This window comes from Emys orbicularis, chromosome 4 (assembly GCF_028017835.1).
Source record: "Emys orbicularis isolate rEmyOrb1 chromosome 4, rEmyOrb1.hap1, whole genome shotgun sequence".
NCBI lineage: Eukaryota > Metazoa > Chordata > Testudines > Emydidae > Emys > Emys orbicularis.
Window position 1 is genome coordinate 44,782,588 of NC_088686.1, and position 18,345 is coordinate 44,800,932.

Genomic DNA, 18,345 nt, shown 5'->3' on the forward strand with positions numbered 1-18,345 from the left:
GGGCAGTGCTGCCCCGAGCTGCCAGCCTTTCTGGGAGGTGCAGGCAGCAGGGCTAACCCCTGCAGAGCCAGTGGGCAGCCCATCCCCTTCCTGTGGGCACAGGCAGTAGCTGTGCACCACTCTCCTCCTGCTAGGTGATCGGGGTGTATGGTGAAGGGAGACCCTGGGCTCAAACTTCTCCCTATGCAGCCGGGCAGGCACCTGATCCCTGCGCCCCATGCTACTGTTCTCAAACTCCAAGGGTGCCAAAATACAGATTCAGCCAGGGTGCCATTTTCCCTAAAGCTGACCCTGTCCTGCATGGACACCGCTCCCCCACACAGACAGTGCTGTGGCAGTGGGTTTGGAGCAGCCGCAGGAAAAACATGGGCGCTTAGTGTTCTACATGGACATGCTGGAGCTGGGAGCCATCCTGAAGAGAGGCCTCCAATCTGGGATTAACCAACCTCCACCCTCTGCCTCCTTCCTCATTATCCAGATGCGGGGAGGGGTATGGTGGCTTTTCACTAGGGCCTTCTACCTTCCGCTTCCCAGGGAGGAAGCAGGGCACCCTTCCTCACCCCCCCTGCCTGCCTCACCCTCACTCTTACTGCCCCCAGACACGGTCACTTCTCAGAGGAGCGGTCTGCTTTGGAGGTCCAAGGTCTTCAGTGCTGGTGTGAAAAATAAAGGTCTAATCTCAACTGAATTACTGGTGCCTGTTGATTGGCTTTTTCTAGGCTACGTCCCAAATTAGATGGGGGTGGGAGGGATGAAGAAAAGGGGAGCAGAGAGTCTCTGACTGCACTCGGGTTACTGGCCCTGCTCCTCCTGCAGGAGGCGCTTGTGCCCCTCGATGATCTCCTCCACGGCTTCGTGGTCATCTAAGGTGGTCAGGTCCCCAAGCTCATCTGCCTTGTCCTCTACAATCTTCTTCAGGACACGGCGCATAATCTTACCTGAACGGGTCTTGGGTAGCCGCTTTGTGACCTGCGGCAGAAAGGAGCAGAATAAGGGCTGCAGCCCTAAACTGTGTCATCTGGGGCTGGGAGCAGTGGGGAAGGGGTTTCCGCCATGCTGTTGGGACAGGGTTGAGGGCATACAGGGTGCAGTGCAGGCAGGAACAGGCCTGCGGGCTGTTACCTGAACATATTCAGGACTTGCATATTTTGCAATCTTCTTTGAGACTAGCTCCTTAAGTTCATTGCTCAGCCTCTCCTGAGAGACATCAGTCCCCTTCTTCAGCACAATGAACACATACGCTCCTGGGAAAAGATGGAGTTACTCATCCGTGCACCAAGCCATGGTTCAGGAAGATGTCCAGTGCAGGGCTAAGCACTCTGCAGCTGGCTGAGATGCAGCCTGAAGTATGATGGGGACTGAGATGGTGTGTCTGTGACCTAAGTGAATCTTGGATCACCAACACCTCCCTCGTCCAAACTTTCGGATTGAAGTGATCTCACCAAAGCTGAGACTCTTCCTCTACAGGGCTACGGTTCCTCTCCTCCAATGAGGTTCTGGGACCTCCCTCCTGAAGATGTGCTGGAGGGAGTCCTGTGTTGCCTGAAGCTGCAAACCCCTGCAGTGTAAGGCTACCCAAGACTTACCCCCTTCCAGCCCAAAGCCATGTGGCTCTTGCGGTGACTCCCACCCCACTTTCGGTTGTGCCCCATAAAACTTACCGTGTGTACCGCAGGGGTGAGTGTATTAGAAATACCAGACAGATGCTGAGTGTGGTCCCTGTGTCCCCACTCCCCCATACGAGTCAGGTATGCAGTCACCCTGAGAACGGCTCCTCCTCCCACCACTAGCCCTAGCAGCTGTGAAGCCCATTACAGAGATTGCAGTAGCAGGAATCAGAGCCCCTCACCTTCTCCTTTGATCTCATGAGGGAAGCCGATCACGGCTGACTCTGCCACCGCTCTGTGCTGATTCTGGAACAAAACAGGTCTGTATTTCACTTCAGCAGTCCTGGCAGGCTGGCTGCAGCCCTGGAGCCTGTCCTGCCCCCACACTAGCATGGTGCAGCCAGCTGTAAGGCAGAGAGAGATGGGGAGCTCCCAAGGTGGCCTCCATGCCCTCTTCCTACTTACCTGCCACACAGTAGTGTGTAGGGAAGAGGCCTGACACCCCTGCTTCCTCTTCCAGCTCTGGGCTTACCTCTGTGAGTGGCAACTACCCATTCTGCTCCTCCCAACCCTGCTGCAACAGGACCCAGTAACCTGTTCACAAGATCTCACTGGGTAGTCCCTGCTTACAAACCCAGGGATGTGTTTGCTCCAAAGAGCACGGAGAGACTCCAATCTCATAACAATGGGGGCCTCCAAGGTTTAGATCAGGGTTGGCAACCTTTCAGAAGTGGTGTGCCAAGTCTTCATTTATTCACTCTAATTTAAGGTGCCAGTAATACATGTTGATGTTTTTAGAAGGTCTCTTTCTAAAAGTCTATAATATATAACTAAACTATTGTTGTATGTAAAGTAAATAAGGTTTTTAAAATGTTTAAGAAGTTTAATTTAAAATTAAATTAAAATGCAGAGCCCCCCGGACCGGTGGCCAGGACCCGGGCAGTGTGAGTGCCACTGAAAATCAGCTCGCGTGCTGCCTTTGGCACGCGTGCCATAGGTTGCCTACCCCTGGTTTAGATGATCCCCTAAATTTGCATGATGCTCTGAATCTTTTCTGATTCACCTAGTTATAGCCTGAGCTCCAAATAAACCTTTATCCCTCCCTTGAGTGCAAGGAGAGAGCTGGGGCCTGTGCTGTTAGAACAGCTTAGTTGTGATACTGGAGCTAAATACTTTGCCATCTAGTCTGATACTGCTGAGGAAAGTGGAACTTAGCATAGTGCAGCCATGTGCTGGGCCCTTTGACAGAAAGGTAAGAAGGTCTGAAGTGTTTGCAGGGGGAAGGGGTTGCCCCCTACCCAGTAAAGCAGCAGGGCAGCTGCAACATACTCATAGCTGTAGCTAGCTTGATAGAACTTGTGATGGGAAGAGTCCTAGTGAGACTTCAGAAATCATGGCTGCATGTTATGATCACTATCCCAACTGGGCAGCTCTAGAGTTGGTTGGAAATCAGAGTGGGAGTAGTAGAGATGAGAGAACTGCCCCTTCCACCCTACCTGCTCCAGGTAGAACTCCTGCCCCATTCCCTACAAGGCCTCCTGCTGGACCAGAAAACTCAGGCATGACAGCACGGTGCTATGTTCACTCAGTGTTTCATGGTTTCTTTACTCGGAAGCCCCCGTGCCCCTACTCTGCTCCCTGAAGAGGCTCTCCCCACCTCAGCTCTTCGTACTTGCTTATAAGCTAGGGGTCAGGTGTTTACCACTTCCTTCTGCCCAAACCTCTTACCACAATATCTTCCAGCTCTGCAGTGCCTAGCCTGTGCCCGCTAACGTTGATGACATCATCCAGACGTCCTGTCAGCTGGTAATATCCTTGGCTGGTACAATAGGCTCCATCTCCCGTGAAGAAAAATCCTGTGATGATCAGAACCATGAGAGTCTCTCACAGCTAGCCAATGCTAGCTGCACCCTCTTCCCCTGTCCCATTACCTCCATGGCTTAGGTACACCCCTCCCCACATCAACACCATCCCCCCTGTATACTGTGCCCCCCGTAAACTCATGGCAAAGGGACTTCCCTACCCCCAGTCAACCTCCTGGATTCTCCCAGCTCTACAGCTCAGGGGCATTCCCTGTTACCACCCTTAATTCTGGGGTGCATGCTCCATTGCTGGACCAGCCCCATTTCCACAAGCCTGGGACCCATGCCACAGTGCAGCCCTCCATGGTCTGGACACTTCTCTTCCCTTCTCTCATTGCTACAGGAGCTGACATTATTTGTATTACAGATGCAATTGGTGGTCCCCACTGAGATCAGGACCCCTTTGTGGTAGGTGCTATATATACATAGTAAGGAGCTGTCCCTGTGCCAAAGAGCTTATTTTCAAAATAGATGAGACAGACGAAGGGTGGAAGAAAGGAAGAGCCACCTCCATTTTACAGATGGGGAACTGAGGCACAGAGAGACTATGTGACTTATCCAAAGCGTTGCAGTGAGTCTGTTGGAGCCAGGAATTTAACCCAGATCTCTCATGTGCCAGTCTAGTGCATTCGCCATAAAACCCCTTATTCATGTGGCTCTAGTCTCCAATCCGTGATCAACTGTGCATCTTCCTCTGTCCTTCCCTGCAAATCCTACCTGGGTAAGGCATCAAGTAGGTTTCCAGAAATCTCTTGTGGTCATTGTAAATGGTCCGTGCCATTCCTGGCCAGGCCTGAGAGATGCAGAGGGCTCCAGAGACATTGTTCTGTGTTACGATGTTTCCCTGGAAAATAATACACTTTGTCATGACTGGGGCTGAGGGTAACCTCCATGCTTGGTTCTGGGTCTAGTTTTACCTGCCACACCCCACCACAACCTTCTGACTGGGAGAGACATGGAGAGCAGTGCGGGAGGATCTAGTTCACACCACCCGCAGGGAGGTGATGTGCAGCACACTCTGCTGCTTAACACCTGGTTCTGACAGAAGCCAGTTCTCACCCAGGCCCAGCCTGTTCTGTGCCCTTGTCCAGATCTGCTTCCCCTGGTGTGTTCCAGGCTCCCTGGGCAGTGGCATATAGCTACAGCTATGGCTGTAAGTCTAGCATGGCATCCATTCAGTTACTGAGAAGCTGGAACCCACTGTTCCAGAAAATACCTTTGTAGCATTTCTGAGGCATGTGTCCGAGCTCCTCCCAGGACAGGGCACTATAGAGAACGGTGCAGGAACACAGGCTGAGATGGCAAGGGGTTGCTACCAGCTCCCTTGCTGCAGTTGCTCAAAATAGGAGGATCTGTAGGGAGTGGGACATGACCTGGGGTGGGCGGGGAGGGGAGACAGGGTCCAGTTTACAAGTCCTCTACTTCCAGCCTCTGCCTGCTGGAGGGGACAGTATGGGAACGTTGGCTAAGAGAACCTCTGGACTGATGGTTGTAAGTTACCTTGTCATCCAGGAGGGCAGGACTGATCCCAAAGAATGGTCTCATGGCCATGCCTGGAAGAATCTCATCTCCGGGGCTGGATGGACGGGGAGAGATACAGATGCCTCCTGTTTCTGAGGTAAATGTAATGGTGACACCCATGAAATTAGGTCAAAGCGAAAGCCATGGAACACTGCTAAGAAATCCACCTTCCCCCTAAGCCTTGCATGGTTAACGGCCGTGTGGTGGTGAGGGGATCCAGCTGCTTCTGTGCCCATACAAGGGTTGCTGTAGGCAAGGCTCTCTGCTGTCTGAAGGTGGCTGGAAAAGATTGTTAATTAGAGATGGAAAGTCTTGCTCATCTAGTCCAGTGCTGGATTGGTCCCTACCATCTATTCTCCAGGCTAATTTTAAATCCTATCATTTATTTATCTGTCTGTCCTGTGGTGGGTCCAAGAGGCTCCTTGTGCTGGGCACTTGGCTGTAATGTGCCATGCACATCTATGGTGATGTCTAAATAATAATTACCCCCAGCTGAACAATCCCAGATGGGTATTACACCTGGGGAACTGCGTAGGTGCCTGTAATGGGAGGCGAGGGGTCTTCTTTGCTTCTTACCAGTTTGCCACCATGTGTCAACTACTGGGCACCGTGCATCGCCAACCACGTTGAAGTACCACTCCCATGCTTCTGTGTTGATGGGTTCTCCCACTGCAAGGGGAAAGAGAGATGAATTATGTTTAAGGGACAATTCAGAAAAAATTCTCTCCTTCCCTTTTCCTCCGACGTACTGGTTTTATCAAGATCATGGACCTGGGCCAACGAATAGGCCTTCTCCTTGGTGGAGTATTCTCTCTTACTGCAAAGTACTAACCAAACACATACCTCTAATCCAGCCCACTACTGAACTGAGTCTGAGAGTGGTAGTCTGGTCAGCCCCGAACCATCACTTGGTACCAACCTGATCCAAGGGTCTTGAGGGAAGATCTGTCGTATCTCTTTACCCACTCGTCCCCATATCTCAGCAGCAAGCGAATTGCTGTGGGTGCTCCATAGAATTGATTAATTCGTAACCTCTCCACTGTTTCCCAGTAACGCCCTGGAATGGGAAACTGGGCCAGTTACCTCTAGGATTGGCTCATCCCAATATTTTCCTTGCTTTCATACCCCTGCTGTAGCAGTGCCATGGCCCTCTCAGCCAGGCCAACTTAGCTCAGGGTAAACCCAGGAGGAGCAGTGACTCTTTCCTTTCTTGAGAGCCCTTCCTGATAACCATCTCCACAGCTCTCTCTGCAGCAGGGAAGGGCACAGCTAGCATCCCCCTCAAGACCCTGCCACACATGTAATAAACAAGAGACTACTCCAGAGAAGGAGGGATTTGCTCTTCTCCTTACTGCTCCACCCATGAATAAGACGGTTCCCTACCACCTTCCCTGGGATATGAGAGGAATTCAATGTGTTCTTCAGCTCCACACATGGACTCAACTCATGCCATGATGTCAGGAGTTTTTGGTATGTGGGCTGAGATGGGAATTAATTTCAGGCCTCTCTCTCTTCTGCATGGAGCGGCCAGGGTCACTTCCCTGCTTGCCAGAGATTTCAGAGCAGGGTTACATTCATGCATTTATAATAGCTTCTTACAGTTCTGGCAGAATGGCTGCTGAGTGTTTTTGAAGAAGGATCCTTCCCTCAGCCCCACAACCTCTTCCTGCTGCCCTTCCCTGCACCTGGGGCTCTTCTGAACCTCCTCATTACTCACCAGGATTGGGGTACACTGGAGTGCTCTCAAAAAGGACAGTGGTACCTCCGTTGCACAGAGGGCCATACACCACATAACTGTGCCCTGTGATCCAACCGATGTCTGCCACGCAGCCAAAGACGTCCCCATCGTGGTAATCAAACACATACTGTGCAAAAAAAGAAGAGAGCAAGAGCTGTAGCCTGGAGACAGGGCCCCTCCTACCACAGAGGTTGCCAGAGCAGCTCTTGTGTGGGAGAGATCTGTAACTAAAGTCTCCTGTCTCTGCCAGCCTCGTCTTCCCCTTCATAGATGCCAAGGCCAGAAGGAGCCATTGTGATCACCTCACCTGCCCTCCTGTGTAACACAGGGCTATAGAACTTCCCCCAAATAATTCCTAGAGCAGGTCTTTTAGAAAAAAGATCCCATCTTGACTTAAACATTGCCTTTGATGGGGAATCCACCACAGGCTTGGCAAATTGTTCCAATGCTTAATTACTGTTAAAAATGTACACCTTATTTCCAGTCTGAATTTGTCTAGCTTCAACTTCTAGTCGTTGGATCACGTTATACTTTTCTCTGCTAGACTGAAGAGCCCATTATCAAATATTTGTTCCCCGTGTGAGTACTTACCGACTGTCATCAACTCACACCTTAACCTTCTCTTCAATCTAAGTAGATTGAACTTCTTGAGTCTATCACTATAAGGCATGTTTTCTAATTCTTTAATCATTCTCGTGGCTCTTCTCGAACCTTCTCCAATGTATCAACATCCTTCTTGAATTGTGGACCCCAGAACTGGACACACTATTCCAGCAGCAGTTGCACCAGTGCCAAATACCGAGGTAAAATAACCTCTCTACTCCTACTTGAGATCCCCTTGTTTATCCCAGGATGCCATTAGCTCTTTTGGCCATAGTGTCACACTGGGAACTCCTGTTCAGCTGATTATCCACCATGACGCCCAAATTGTTGTGAGTCTCTGCTTCCCACCCTCTCTGCTACACCCATCTGTCACAGCTTGTCCCAGTTTAGCCCTTAAGTAGGGACTGGCCTATTCTGCATTTGTGCCGTACCCAGCACAATGGCACCGTAGTCCTGGTTAGGGCCCTGCTGAAAAAGAAATAAATAACTAAAGCAGCTTCAGTCCTGTGCTGAGGAAAGGAGCCAGGGTCTTGATGCAAATTCAGACAAGCCAGTTCCCATTATTATTGGAGTCAACACTTGAGGACTGTCAGGAACTTCAGAAGGACCTTCCACAGGTAGACTTGGCAACATGATGTCAGATGAAATTCACTGTTGGCGAGTGCAAGGGCATGCTTGTTGGAATGAACCATTTGGACCACTCCTTCACACTGCTGGATTCTAAATTGACTGGGCCCACTCATGGAAAAGAGCTGCTCCTGTGCAAACTAATTGTTAGGCTGTATAATGAACTGAACTGACCATGTGATACTGCCATTAGACAAATCAACAGTAAGTTCATAGCTGGAGTAGTGTTCAGCGTTGCTCATCACTCCACAGACAGGTACAGTAGAAATAGAAATGAGCAGAGGCCTAGGAGACTTCCCTAAGAGGCAAGACTATTTAGTTCAAAGAGGAGATGAGTCAGAGGGGATGTGACAATGGTGTATTAAAATACTAATTGGTCTAGGGACGGTAGAGCCGGTGCCTGTGTTCCCCCTTCTCAGAAGATCAAGAAGACACTCACTCGATGAAAGTGAAAAGCAGCTAATCTAAAACGGAGATAAGGAAATTATTGGCTACCAAGTGTAATCAGTTTGTGAAGTCTCCACCCCCCCAACTCCCCCGCAAGAGCAGTTCAACTCTTTGAATAGTCAAGCTCTAAAAAGACCACTATGGGGTTTCATGCTTCTCTTTCTCACTGACTCCAGATCCAGTTTGCTCAATTTGCCAGTAAAAGAAAAAAGTCTCTTTGCGATTGCCAGCCCTCAAACTCCCCTGTGAGTAGGACTGGGTTCCTTCCACCTCACAACACTGTCTAATAAAGACAAATAGTTGCACTGCTGCTCTGCAAGCCAGAATAGATTCCAGCCTCTCTCTTCTTGTGGCGTTGGCTCTGCAGGGTTAGCAGGCGGACACCCCTCTGTCCCACTCAGGGGCGGCTCTATGTTTTTTGCCGCCCCAAGCACGGCAGTCAGGCGGCCTTTGGTGGCATGCCTGCGGGCGGTCCGCGGTCATGCGGATTCGGTGGTGTTTCTGCAGGTGATCTGCCGGTCCCGCGGCTTCGGCGTACCCGCCGTCGAATTGCCACCGAAACCGCGGGACCGGTGGACCTCCCGCAGGCACGCCGCCGAAGGCCGCCTGACTGCCGCCCTCACAGCGACCGGCAGGCCGCCCCCTGCAGCTTGCCATCCCAGGCATGCGCTTGCTGCGCTGGTGCCTGGAGCCGCCCCTGGTCCCACTCCACAAGGTAAGCCTGGCTCTGCACCGTCACAGGGACCCGGAGTTCAGACTGTGCTATTTTCCACACCCTCCCATTTCCTTGGATGTCATGCTGGAGTAGGGGGTGGGACAGAATGTCCTAGAGTAACTGGATAGCAGGGTTCAGAGTAGCAGCCTTGTTAGTCTGTATCCATGTTAGTCTGGATAGCAGGGCTGGCCCTGAGAGTGAAACATCTATTTTACTTGGGCCTGGCTCCTCTCACTCCATTTCCCGTCTGTTTAACACCAAGCAAGTTTCCCAGTATAATGTCTCTTGGAGCCCTTTCTTTCTTGGCCGTTGTTCTGAGATCCGCCATTTCCTACAATACTTTAAAAGCCTCTCGTCCCTTACTAACATCCTGTAGCTGCCATTAGGTGCCATTAGGTTTGCTGTGGCAATGCTCGAGTAGCTCCCCGCAAAGTGGGCCCCCTGACAGGAGGGTGACAGATGAGGTTTCCAGGGGTGAGGAAGGCTCTGGTGTGTTTGTAATGGAAACTCGCTATCCTCTGTGATAGTCTCTGTTTAAAGTAACAGAGTATTCAAGCAGCAGCAGTAGCTTGCTGAACCCAGCTGGGGAAAACAAGCAGGAATTCATTCCAGCTCTGGTCATGTTTTCCAGAGCAGCTGGAGCTAAAGTGGCCGTGTGTTGGAATTGGACAGTGCTGCCTGCTTCCCACATTCCTGTCCTGGGACAACATCCCCTGCTTTCAGCTTTCTGTTCTCATGAGCTGCCCCAGTATTGCCAAGCAATAGCTACACAGCGTGCAGTGGCCAGCAGGACAACTGTGCCAAGCCAGGGGTCTGGGGAGGGTTAAGCACGTTGCTTTGTTCTGTGTCAAATCACTGGCTCCCGGATTTCCACACGTCCCCACCCCTGGCACACAGGGCATTTCAGACCGAAGTCACCAGATCTGGCCTCACATGAACACTAGATGCACCAAGGCCAGGACTGGAGCCCTCTGGTAAGAGGGCCTGGGTGGAGGTATGAAGATCCCTGGATCAGGTTTAGGGAGAGCTTGCCCACGGCTAAGGAGCCCACACTGAGCTGTTTAGAAAGGGAATTGTCTCATGAGAAGCCAGAAGGGTGGCTCTTGTGTAACATCAACAGGCCCTGGTGGTCAGCAGGCAGGATAGAACCTGGGACCTCTGGAGCTTAGTGCATGAGCGTCTACTGCATGAGCTAAAAGCCATATGGCCGTTAGCCAAGGCTGTAGAGCAGACTCATAAATCACTCTCTCTCTCTAAGTGGTCTTGGTGCCACTAGATGGGACAGAACACCACACAGAGGAAGTGTGTGGGTTACACTTGGAAGCAGTTTGCTTGGGGAACTGTCTCAAGTAATGGGCTTTTCCCCACTTCCCTTGGGGGACTGTTCTGCAGCCCAGTACTGTGCTGCCTCAGGAACACGAGTGTGGCTCAGCACGTGAGTTCCCAGCAGCTCTGTCTCCAGCTCTCTCTCATGGCTACACGGCAAAAAACAACCACCCCGCGGCAGTGAGTCTCAGCGCCTAGGTCAACGGGTGCACGGTGCTCATGCTACAGCACTAGAAATAGCCATGTAGACATTCATGCTCGGGCTCTGAAGCCCGGGGAAGAGGGTGGGTGTCAGAGCCTGAGCTCCAGCCTAAGTGGGAATGTCTACACAGCTAGTTTTGTGGTGTGGCACAGCGCGAGCCTGAGTCTGTACACCTGGGCTCTGAGGCTCGCTGCCGTGAGGGTTTTTTCCCCTCAAGTGTAGGTGTACCTTCAGAGGGCTTGCCTATGGCACCCTAGTAACTGGAATAAATCTGGGAGATTGCTGTCTGTTTTAGGGGCTTCCTCTTCCTAAAGCTACCTCTGCTCCATTGAAGTATGGACCCCTCTCTTTAGTGCTCTAGGGGCTCTCTTCAGGAGCAGAGCTTTCACTCTCATGTATGCTTGGGTGTAGTTGAATCTCAGAACACAGGGGAGAGGGGTCTTGGAGATATCTCTCTCTCTCTCTCTCTCTCTGTAAGTATGTCCTGTATTCCCCACTGCAGGCCTGTAAGCAAATTGCTGGCATAACTGCAACAGAACTTATGCAGAGAAGGAAAAGGCTGGGTTATTTCTGTAAGATACCAGCCATTTCTTTCTCTCCATCCGCTGGAATGAACTGGCTGGGTGTCTGAGCAATGCTTTTCTCTGCGGGTGGAACGCCCTCCCTGAACCGATTGGCTCAGGGCGTGGCGAGGACAGAAGAAGGAAAAAACAACTGTTTAGACATAAATGACTGTAAATATAAAACCTGTTTCAGAGTAGCAGCCGTGTTAGTCTGTATCTGCAAAAAGAACAGGAGTACTTGTGGCACCTTAGAGACTAACAAATTTATTAGAGCATCCGAAGAAGTGGGCTGTAGCCCACGAAAGCTTATGCTCTAATAAATTTGTTAGTCTCTAAGGTGCCATAAAACCTGTGTCTTGCTGGTGTTTGCTGCTCCTCCCCCCCTTTCTACCTCACTTGTCATCTTGGCAGCTCTTTGGGGCATAGACCATCTCTTCCCGAGTGCTGGAGCAGTGCCCAGCACAACAGGGCACCCAGGTCTACTTGGGGCCTCTGGGCGCTACTATAAGTAACGAATAATTGACCTGCTCTAGAACATGCACTGGTGCCCCCTGTTGCCTGGACTCAGTCCTGCTGCACTCCTAGTAACCATCTTTCCCTCCAGCAGCTGGATCCCTAATAACATTAGCAGCTCCCAGATTGTGCTTTAGCTCAAGTAGTAGAGATGTGGTCTTGTCATCATAGCTTGGTAGTTCTGCCTGTATGCCTTGACCCGACATCCCTGGTGTCTGTGTCTAGGCCTCGTTACCTTGTGTGTGATGGCAGTATAGAGCAAGTATCCTGCCTGGGAGTGGACCAGCCCTTTGGGTTTGCCAGTACTGCCTGATGTGTAGAGAAGGAACAGCAAGTCTTCACTCTCCATGACAGCAGGCTCACAGCATACATCTTCTTTCATCATTTCCTATGACACAAAGCAGAGAGGTTCTCACTCAGCTCCAGGATCTCCTCACAGCCCCCAGATTTCCCTCCACTCTCTCCACACTTGCTCTGACTTCACATTTCATTAGTCATTTACTAAGCCCAGAAGAGCTGAATGGAAAGCATTATATACGTCAGAGAAATGAACCCCACTGTGGCTTATTCCTCTGCTGCCCGGTGATGGGCCAACGCTGCCTGGCAGGGGGATAGCATTGTGGAGGCCGGGCCAGCACTCTAGCAATTCAGATCCTAACCCCTCTCCCCACATTCAGGCTCTTTAATCCTGTTGCTTCTTCCTGCCTACATTTATCAAGTCCATCCCTTCCTCTCCTTCCCTATGGCTAACATCTTGTCCAATTGGTCAATTCTCATCTTGCCTTGGTCAATTCTCATCTTCATTGCCACAGCCTCTGCCTCTCTGGCTTCCCTGCTTCCCTGCCTGATCCTCTCCAGTACATACCAGAATGGGTGCTGCCACCGGCCATGCTGCCCACCTTTCTTCAGAGCCCTTCAGTGTCTTCCTTTCACCTTCCACATCTGGTTTAAGTTTCTTCTCCTCCTCCCCCCCCCCCCCAAGGCCCTACAGAACGCTGCCCCAACAGTATCTTCGCTCTCATTTCCTCCTATGCTCCTCTATTTCCTTAGCCTCCTAGTCTTTGCATCTTCTTCTATGCTGCCCTTAAGCTTTGAATTCCCTCCCGCTCCCAAACGCTCACCCCCTCTTCATTCAGCTGGCTCCTTAAAATGCAGAACTACGCTGAAAAGTGACTATCAAAATGGCACCAGTGGGGCCAGTGTTCATTGTTTTTCACTGTTGCCAGATCAAGTGTGCTGTGTTCAAGTAAACGGAGGGGTTCTCTTCCACATGCTGGCACCACAAACTCCCCCTGGGTTCTGAGGGTCAAGCTGGCTCTTGCTGGCTCAGGCATCACCACCAGTAATAACAATTCTGCAGTTGGGGCGCACTTAAAAATTCTGCTGATGCGCTGTCCAGAATAGACTCCAGCTCCCTCTCCCAGGGCTGTGTAGGTTCTGTGGAGCCAGCAGGAGTAAAAGGCTGTAATCACTGAGCCAGCAGCTCTAACGCCGAACCCAGCCAGGGAGCAGATCTGCTGAGTAGGAAGAGGCCATTTGTTCACTGTCACTTTTCTGACCATAACAGAATTCTTCTGAGAAGCCTTCTCAGGTTAATTAGGTTATTTGTTGAGCACAGACAGTGAGCTCCACTCTGTACAAAACATGGAGGAGGCAGTTGTTTTGAACGCAGGAGCTAACGACAACATACTTCTTCAGAAAGAGTAAGTGCCACTACCCTGAGGTCTGGCCAGCATTGGATGCATTGTGCTTAACTAAGAGTGTAAACACCAAGAGAGACAGCCCACGTCACTGTCTATGCCTTGTATAGCACTGACTGCAGTCAGTAAATGTGGCTGTGGGCCCCACCCAGACTGGAACAGCAGGGGTACTGCAAGCCAGGAATGAGGTGCATAGACAAAGATGTGTGGGGAGCCCAGGGCTGGAATAGCAGGGAGTGCTATAGGCCAGGTCTGAGGCACATGGGCAGATAGTTTTCAAGGTCTTGCCCACATTATTGCAGGCTCTGGTTAGTACTGCCAGCCCCTGATGTTACACAGAGAATATTGCGTCTCCAAGAGCTCCCCACTTTAACTCATTCATTCATTCTGGAGAGCAGTGAAACTGTTATTGGGAAGGTTCCTGGCCTGGGCAATAAGCTTCGGACCATGACACTGTTACCCCAGAACAATGGCCCCAGTGCATCTAAGTGCAAACACGGTCCTTTGGGCTGGGCTGGAAACCCACCCCCACCACTTCTCCTGATTCACTAGAGCAGATGCCCTACCCTGGGGGGAAGTTGGTGGTAGCTCCATATGGCATCTCACCTCCTCCAGCGGCACATCCAGTTCTGACATGGGAACCTTCTGCTCAGTCCTCATGGAAACCAGAACTCGCTTCACCAGCGGGCACGCACGCACGGCCTGGTCCACTGTCTGCTTCAGCTCAATAACCTTGCCCCCCCTCAGCCCCTGGTTCACAGTGATCACTGTCTCTGACTGCGCTGAAGAGGGCAAAAGAGAAGAAAACAAACAGCAGCATGATCAGCCCTTTACCTCAGCCCAGCTGCCCCTCTGCCCTCTTGCCCTCCATCATTATTACCATGATGTCTAGCCCCCACACCTCCAGCTCCACACACACATCTAACCCTGCCCTGCCCCGCATGCCTTTTCTCTCTCTTTTCCCCTCCTATCTCCAGTTTTCATGGCCTCTCTTTAAAATAAGAGCAGCAGTTTTAAACTCTTTCTTTCCCATTAATGTGTCCCATTAAGTCACATACAACCTGATGAGAGGGAGCATTCCAGGCCCTTGCTCCCTCTGATGAGGCAGAGAACTCAAGCCTCCATGCCAAGAGGGGATGGCCTGACAGACCCTGCTGCTCTAGGAGCTTATTTTTAAAATGCTGAATTTGATGAAGCTGGGCACAGCATCCACTGGACTGGAAGAGGCTTCTAGAGAGACCTAGTGAATAGCCTTGGATCAGGGCAGGCCCTCTACTGGGATATTTAGTCCTCTCCTCCCTGCCATGCATCGTCATGGCAGGATTCCTTAATCATCCCTGACAGGGCAGAGGATGTTTCTCCTTAAAGAGCTCCGCTGATGAGGAGCATTCCAGCACTGTCCCTTGGTAGCATGTGCCACTGTTGAGCTTAGGGTTAGAGAGCATCTCTGAATATTGAACCTGAACTTCCCCTGCTGCATCTTAAGCCTCTTCCTTCCAGGCCGCCCGTGGGAATGAGTGATCCCTGTGCAAACTGTTTCATCTCCCTCAGTTGACTTCCTGGCTGCAGCTTTTATTTTCCAAACCGTCTCTCAGGGCAGGGCTTGTCTGTAGCTACAGCTTGTGGGGAGTTGTGGCGATGTTCTTGGGTGGCCTGAGCATGTGATCCCGGGCCCACACGTTTCCTCCACTCCCTTAGGCCACTCTCTCCTCCATGGCTGGAGGAGTAAGAATGCCAGGACAGGAGGAGTTTGCCAGGAAGCTTCAGGCACAATCATCATACCCTCAGCACCACTGGTCACTGAAGCTGACAGGGGTTGATATTGTTCTCCAAGGGGACAGGATGAAGGGACAATTTGTGCACAGAGCACTTATCGGTTTGAAGAAGGCGCTTACCATCCCGGATCCTGTCAGCTAGAGCCTCGGAGCTGAATCCGGCAAATACCACAGTGTGTATGGCTCCTATCCGGGCACAGGCTAGCATGCTTGCCACAGCCAGAGGGCATGGGGGCATGTAGATGGTGACTCGGTCACCTCTTTTCACTCCCTGTCGTTTCAAGGTGTTTCCCAGACGACAGGTCAACTCAAGCAGTTCTCTGTCCAAAGAAACCAGCTTGTAATTAGAAGCTCTCTCATCCCAGAAGTCTCTCTGAACTGGGAACAGATGGGGTTAGCTTCCCTTCCCTTCTGGTAGCCCCGCAGAGCTGGAGATGAAAGACTCTGGTTCCTTAATCAGATAAGTAACCATACCAGCCCTCTGTGCTCAATTCCTCCAGCTCAGGATGGGGGAATTGATGGGGTAAGTACAGAGGTAAGTACTGACCTGTATGTAACCCGGACTTCTTTCCCAGGCTCATCTTTCTCCCAGATCAGGGCCACTTTGTTTGGGGCTGTGTGGACATGTCGATCCAGACAATTCACTGAAAGAGAAGATTGACTGTCATTACAGGCTCAGCTATTTTCAATTCTAGTAAAGCCAGTGCTAGTGACTCCATTTTCTGAATACCAATCAGGGTGGCTGCATTGTAAGTTTGACTTTTATTCAACCCATTAAACCACATCATTGCTAGCACCAGCCATCAGGTCAGAAGCACCACCCCAATCCCACTCCCACACCTTCTTACCCACCACACCCATGACCATCCTCCTCATCCTTACTTGCAATCTGCACATTCCTAACCAGAAACTTCCCCCAAACACCCTGAGTAACCATAACAGCCCTCTGCACTTGTCCTTGGCGGCTCTCTGAGTGCCTCATGAATATTAACTCAGTCATTTTTCAGCAACCCTGTGTGGCAGGTAAGCAATCCACAGAGAACACTTCACCTCCCACTGAAATGCAGCTGCCTCTTTAGTGAAATGGGGCAGCTATTAAACAGTGACAGCAGCACTCCAGAAGGCAGTTTAGGACAGGAAGTGAGGAGCACTGCAGAGGGAATGTAGGGAAGCAGAATGCAATCACCTGAGATGGAATAGGGCCAGAACTCTGGGGGTACTTAGAGTTCCCGGAATGTTTAATGACCACAAGCGGTCAAGACCTTGGTTTTAAAACTTATCTCAAAGTGGGCTCCTCTGACAGCACCAGTGTTGCCAACACTTGTAGTTTTATTGGGAGTCTCATTACATATGTTGTTTGTTGTAGAGCTCCAGCTCCTGGAGTTGTGATTATGTGAGACTTTCAGCTTTCATTTAAAAAAAATCAATTTCTCTCCCTCGTGGTTCCAGATAAAAGCTTGAAAATGTGACCCCTAAAGGCTCAAAAACCAGAAAGCAAATAAAAAAAGAACCAAAACTTATTATTTTTGAAATCTCATGATTTTGGGGGGCCTGACTCATGATTTTTGAGTGGTTGGGGTTGGCAGTGCTGCTATCTAGCACTGTGAAGAGGCACTCGTTGATAAGGGAAGCGCACTAACTTCTACTTGATGACCCCAGTAGCACATGGGTGCACCTTTGAGGACTCCCACAAAAGGGTACTGACCAGGCCCAATGACACTTAGCTTGTGAGAGCAGCTAGGCTCACAGCACATGGTGGTCCAGCTGTATTCACACATGCTAATGAGACACACTCACTCCCCTACAACCAATCACATTCCTACACACCTACCACACACAGCCGATTGGACCGTTCCTGGCAGGAATCCTCTGGCTGAGCTTGTGCCTGGATCTGAGAGACCATCCCCCATTTGAATCCTTTTACCAGAATGTGCTGCTCAGCTCTACCGCCCTAGTTTTCGTGAAAGTGTTGGATTGAGTGGCACCGTTGAGCACCCCCAGACTTGGGTGTGAGGAGAATAAGACTGGGAACAAACACGCCAGGGAAAGTGGGGGTCAGAGGCAGGTGCTGTCTCACACTCACACCCTCACTCTCTGACACACTTTCTTCCCTTTCCCTCCTCCCTCTTTGGTGTCTGTTCCTCAGACTATTCCTCTCAGTTTAGGATTTCCACATGCAGGGGAAAGACAGATCGGTGCACTTCCAAGAAAGTGTCTAAAAACAGAAAGCTAATTCTTGCTGCCATAGAACTTCCCCAGTAGCCACTGGCTAACGGAAGGAGTTAACGGTGTGTGCATTCCCAGGAACAGATTCATGAGACTGAAAAGGATCCATCCTGAAGATGCTGGGACCAGATGGGTTCCCCGAGAGGCCAGCAAACGGGAGTGGGGGGGTCTGGCTTCCTGCTTACCTGCTACATTCAGTTGTCCTCCCAGGAACCAGGACACCCAGCCCTGCTGTAGATTACAGTCTTTGACAGAGTGAAAAGGATTAATCCACATGAGTCGGCTTCTCCCTAGAGCTCCCCAGAATTCATCTACCTGCTCCACTGACACCTTGTACAGCCCTGGGTGGTCCCTTGATCCAGCGAACGCTACAGCTTCCGGCATATATGCAGTCAGGGGCCCACCGCTCCAAGCTCTAGCTATTCCAGAAGAAAAGGGTCCTCTAGAGGACTGACAGAAGACTTTTAGGCAGCAAGCCCTGGGAAGCAGCCAGGCCATGATCCAGGGTTGCAAGAGAGATCCCCAACTCTGCAACAAGCAGGAAATGGTTTTCAGAACTGTGCTCTTCTTCTTTAGATACAAACTCCAGGTTAAGTGCTTTCACTATGCCCTGGAGCTGTGGCCTTGAGCCGGAAGGAGTGGGGTGTTAGCTGGGTCTCTCTCTGTTCATCAGATTATAAATCCGCACTCAGCAGAGAGCTCACGAGGTGCCCCGTCTCTTCCTGACGCTCTCTCTCGCCTGTTCCAGATGGATACATGCAAAGGAAATTCAATCCCTTTTAAGGGAGGAAAGGGGGTGGGCTGTAGGAATGTTTGACTGGAATAACCTTCATGCTAATCTGAATTCTGACAACTGCTTTTGCACTGAAGCCAGAACTGGCTGGTGATTGTATTCTCAGCAGCTGGAGCAATCCAGGCTG

General features: G+C 50.9%; 1 protein-coding gene across 1 annotated transcript; it reads right to left on the reverse strand.

Annotated features, from left to right (window-relative positions):
• Window positions 1-792: 792 nt before the first annotated feature.
• On the reverse strand, window positions 793-17,923 carry LOC135877688 (acetyl-coenzyme A synthetase 2-like, mitochondrial). Its single transcript, XM_065403223.1, has 14 exons — window positions 17,611-17,923; window positions 15,747-15,843; window positions 15,320-15,519; window positions 14,031-14,206; window positions 11,960-12,112; window positions 6,708-6,855; window positions 5,910-6,047; window positions 5,567-5,659; window positions 4,970-5,082; window positions 4,187-4,313; window positions 3,336-3,463; window positions 1,850-1,913; window positions 1,123-1,244; window positions 793-969 (listed from the first exon to the last, which is right to left on the reverse strand). Exons 1-14 carry the CDS (start codon window positions 17,921-17,923, stop codon window positions 793-795), a joined length of 2,049 nt encoding a protein of 682 aa, XP_065259295.1.
• Window positions 17,924-18,345: the final 422 nt, after the last annotated feature.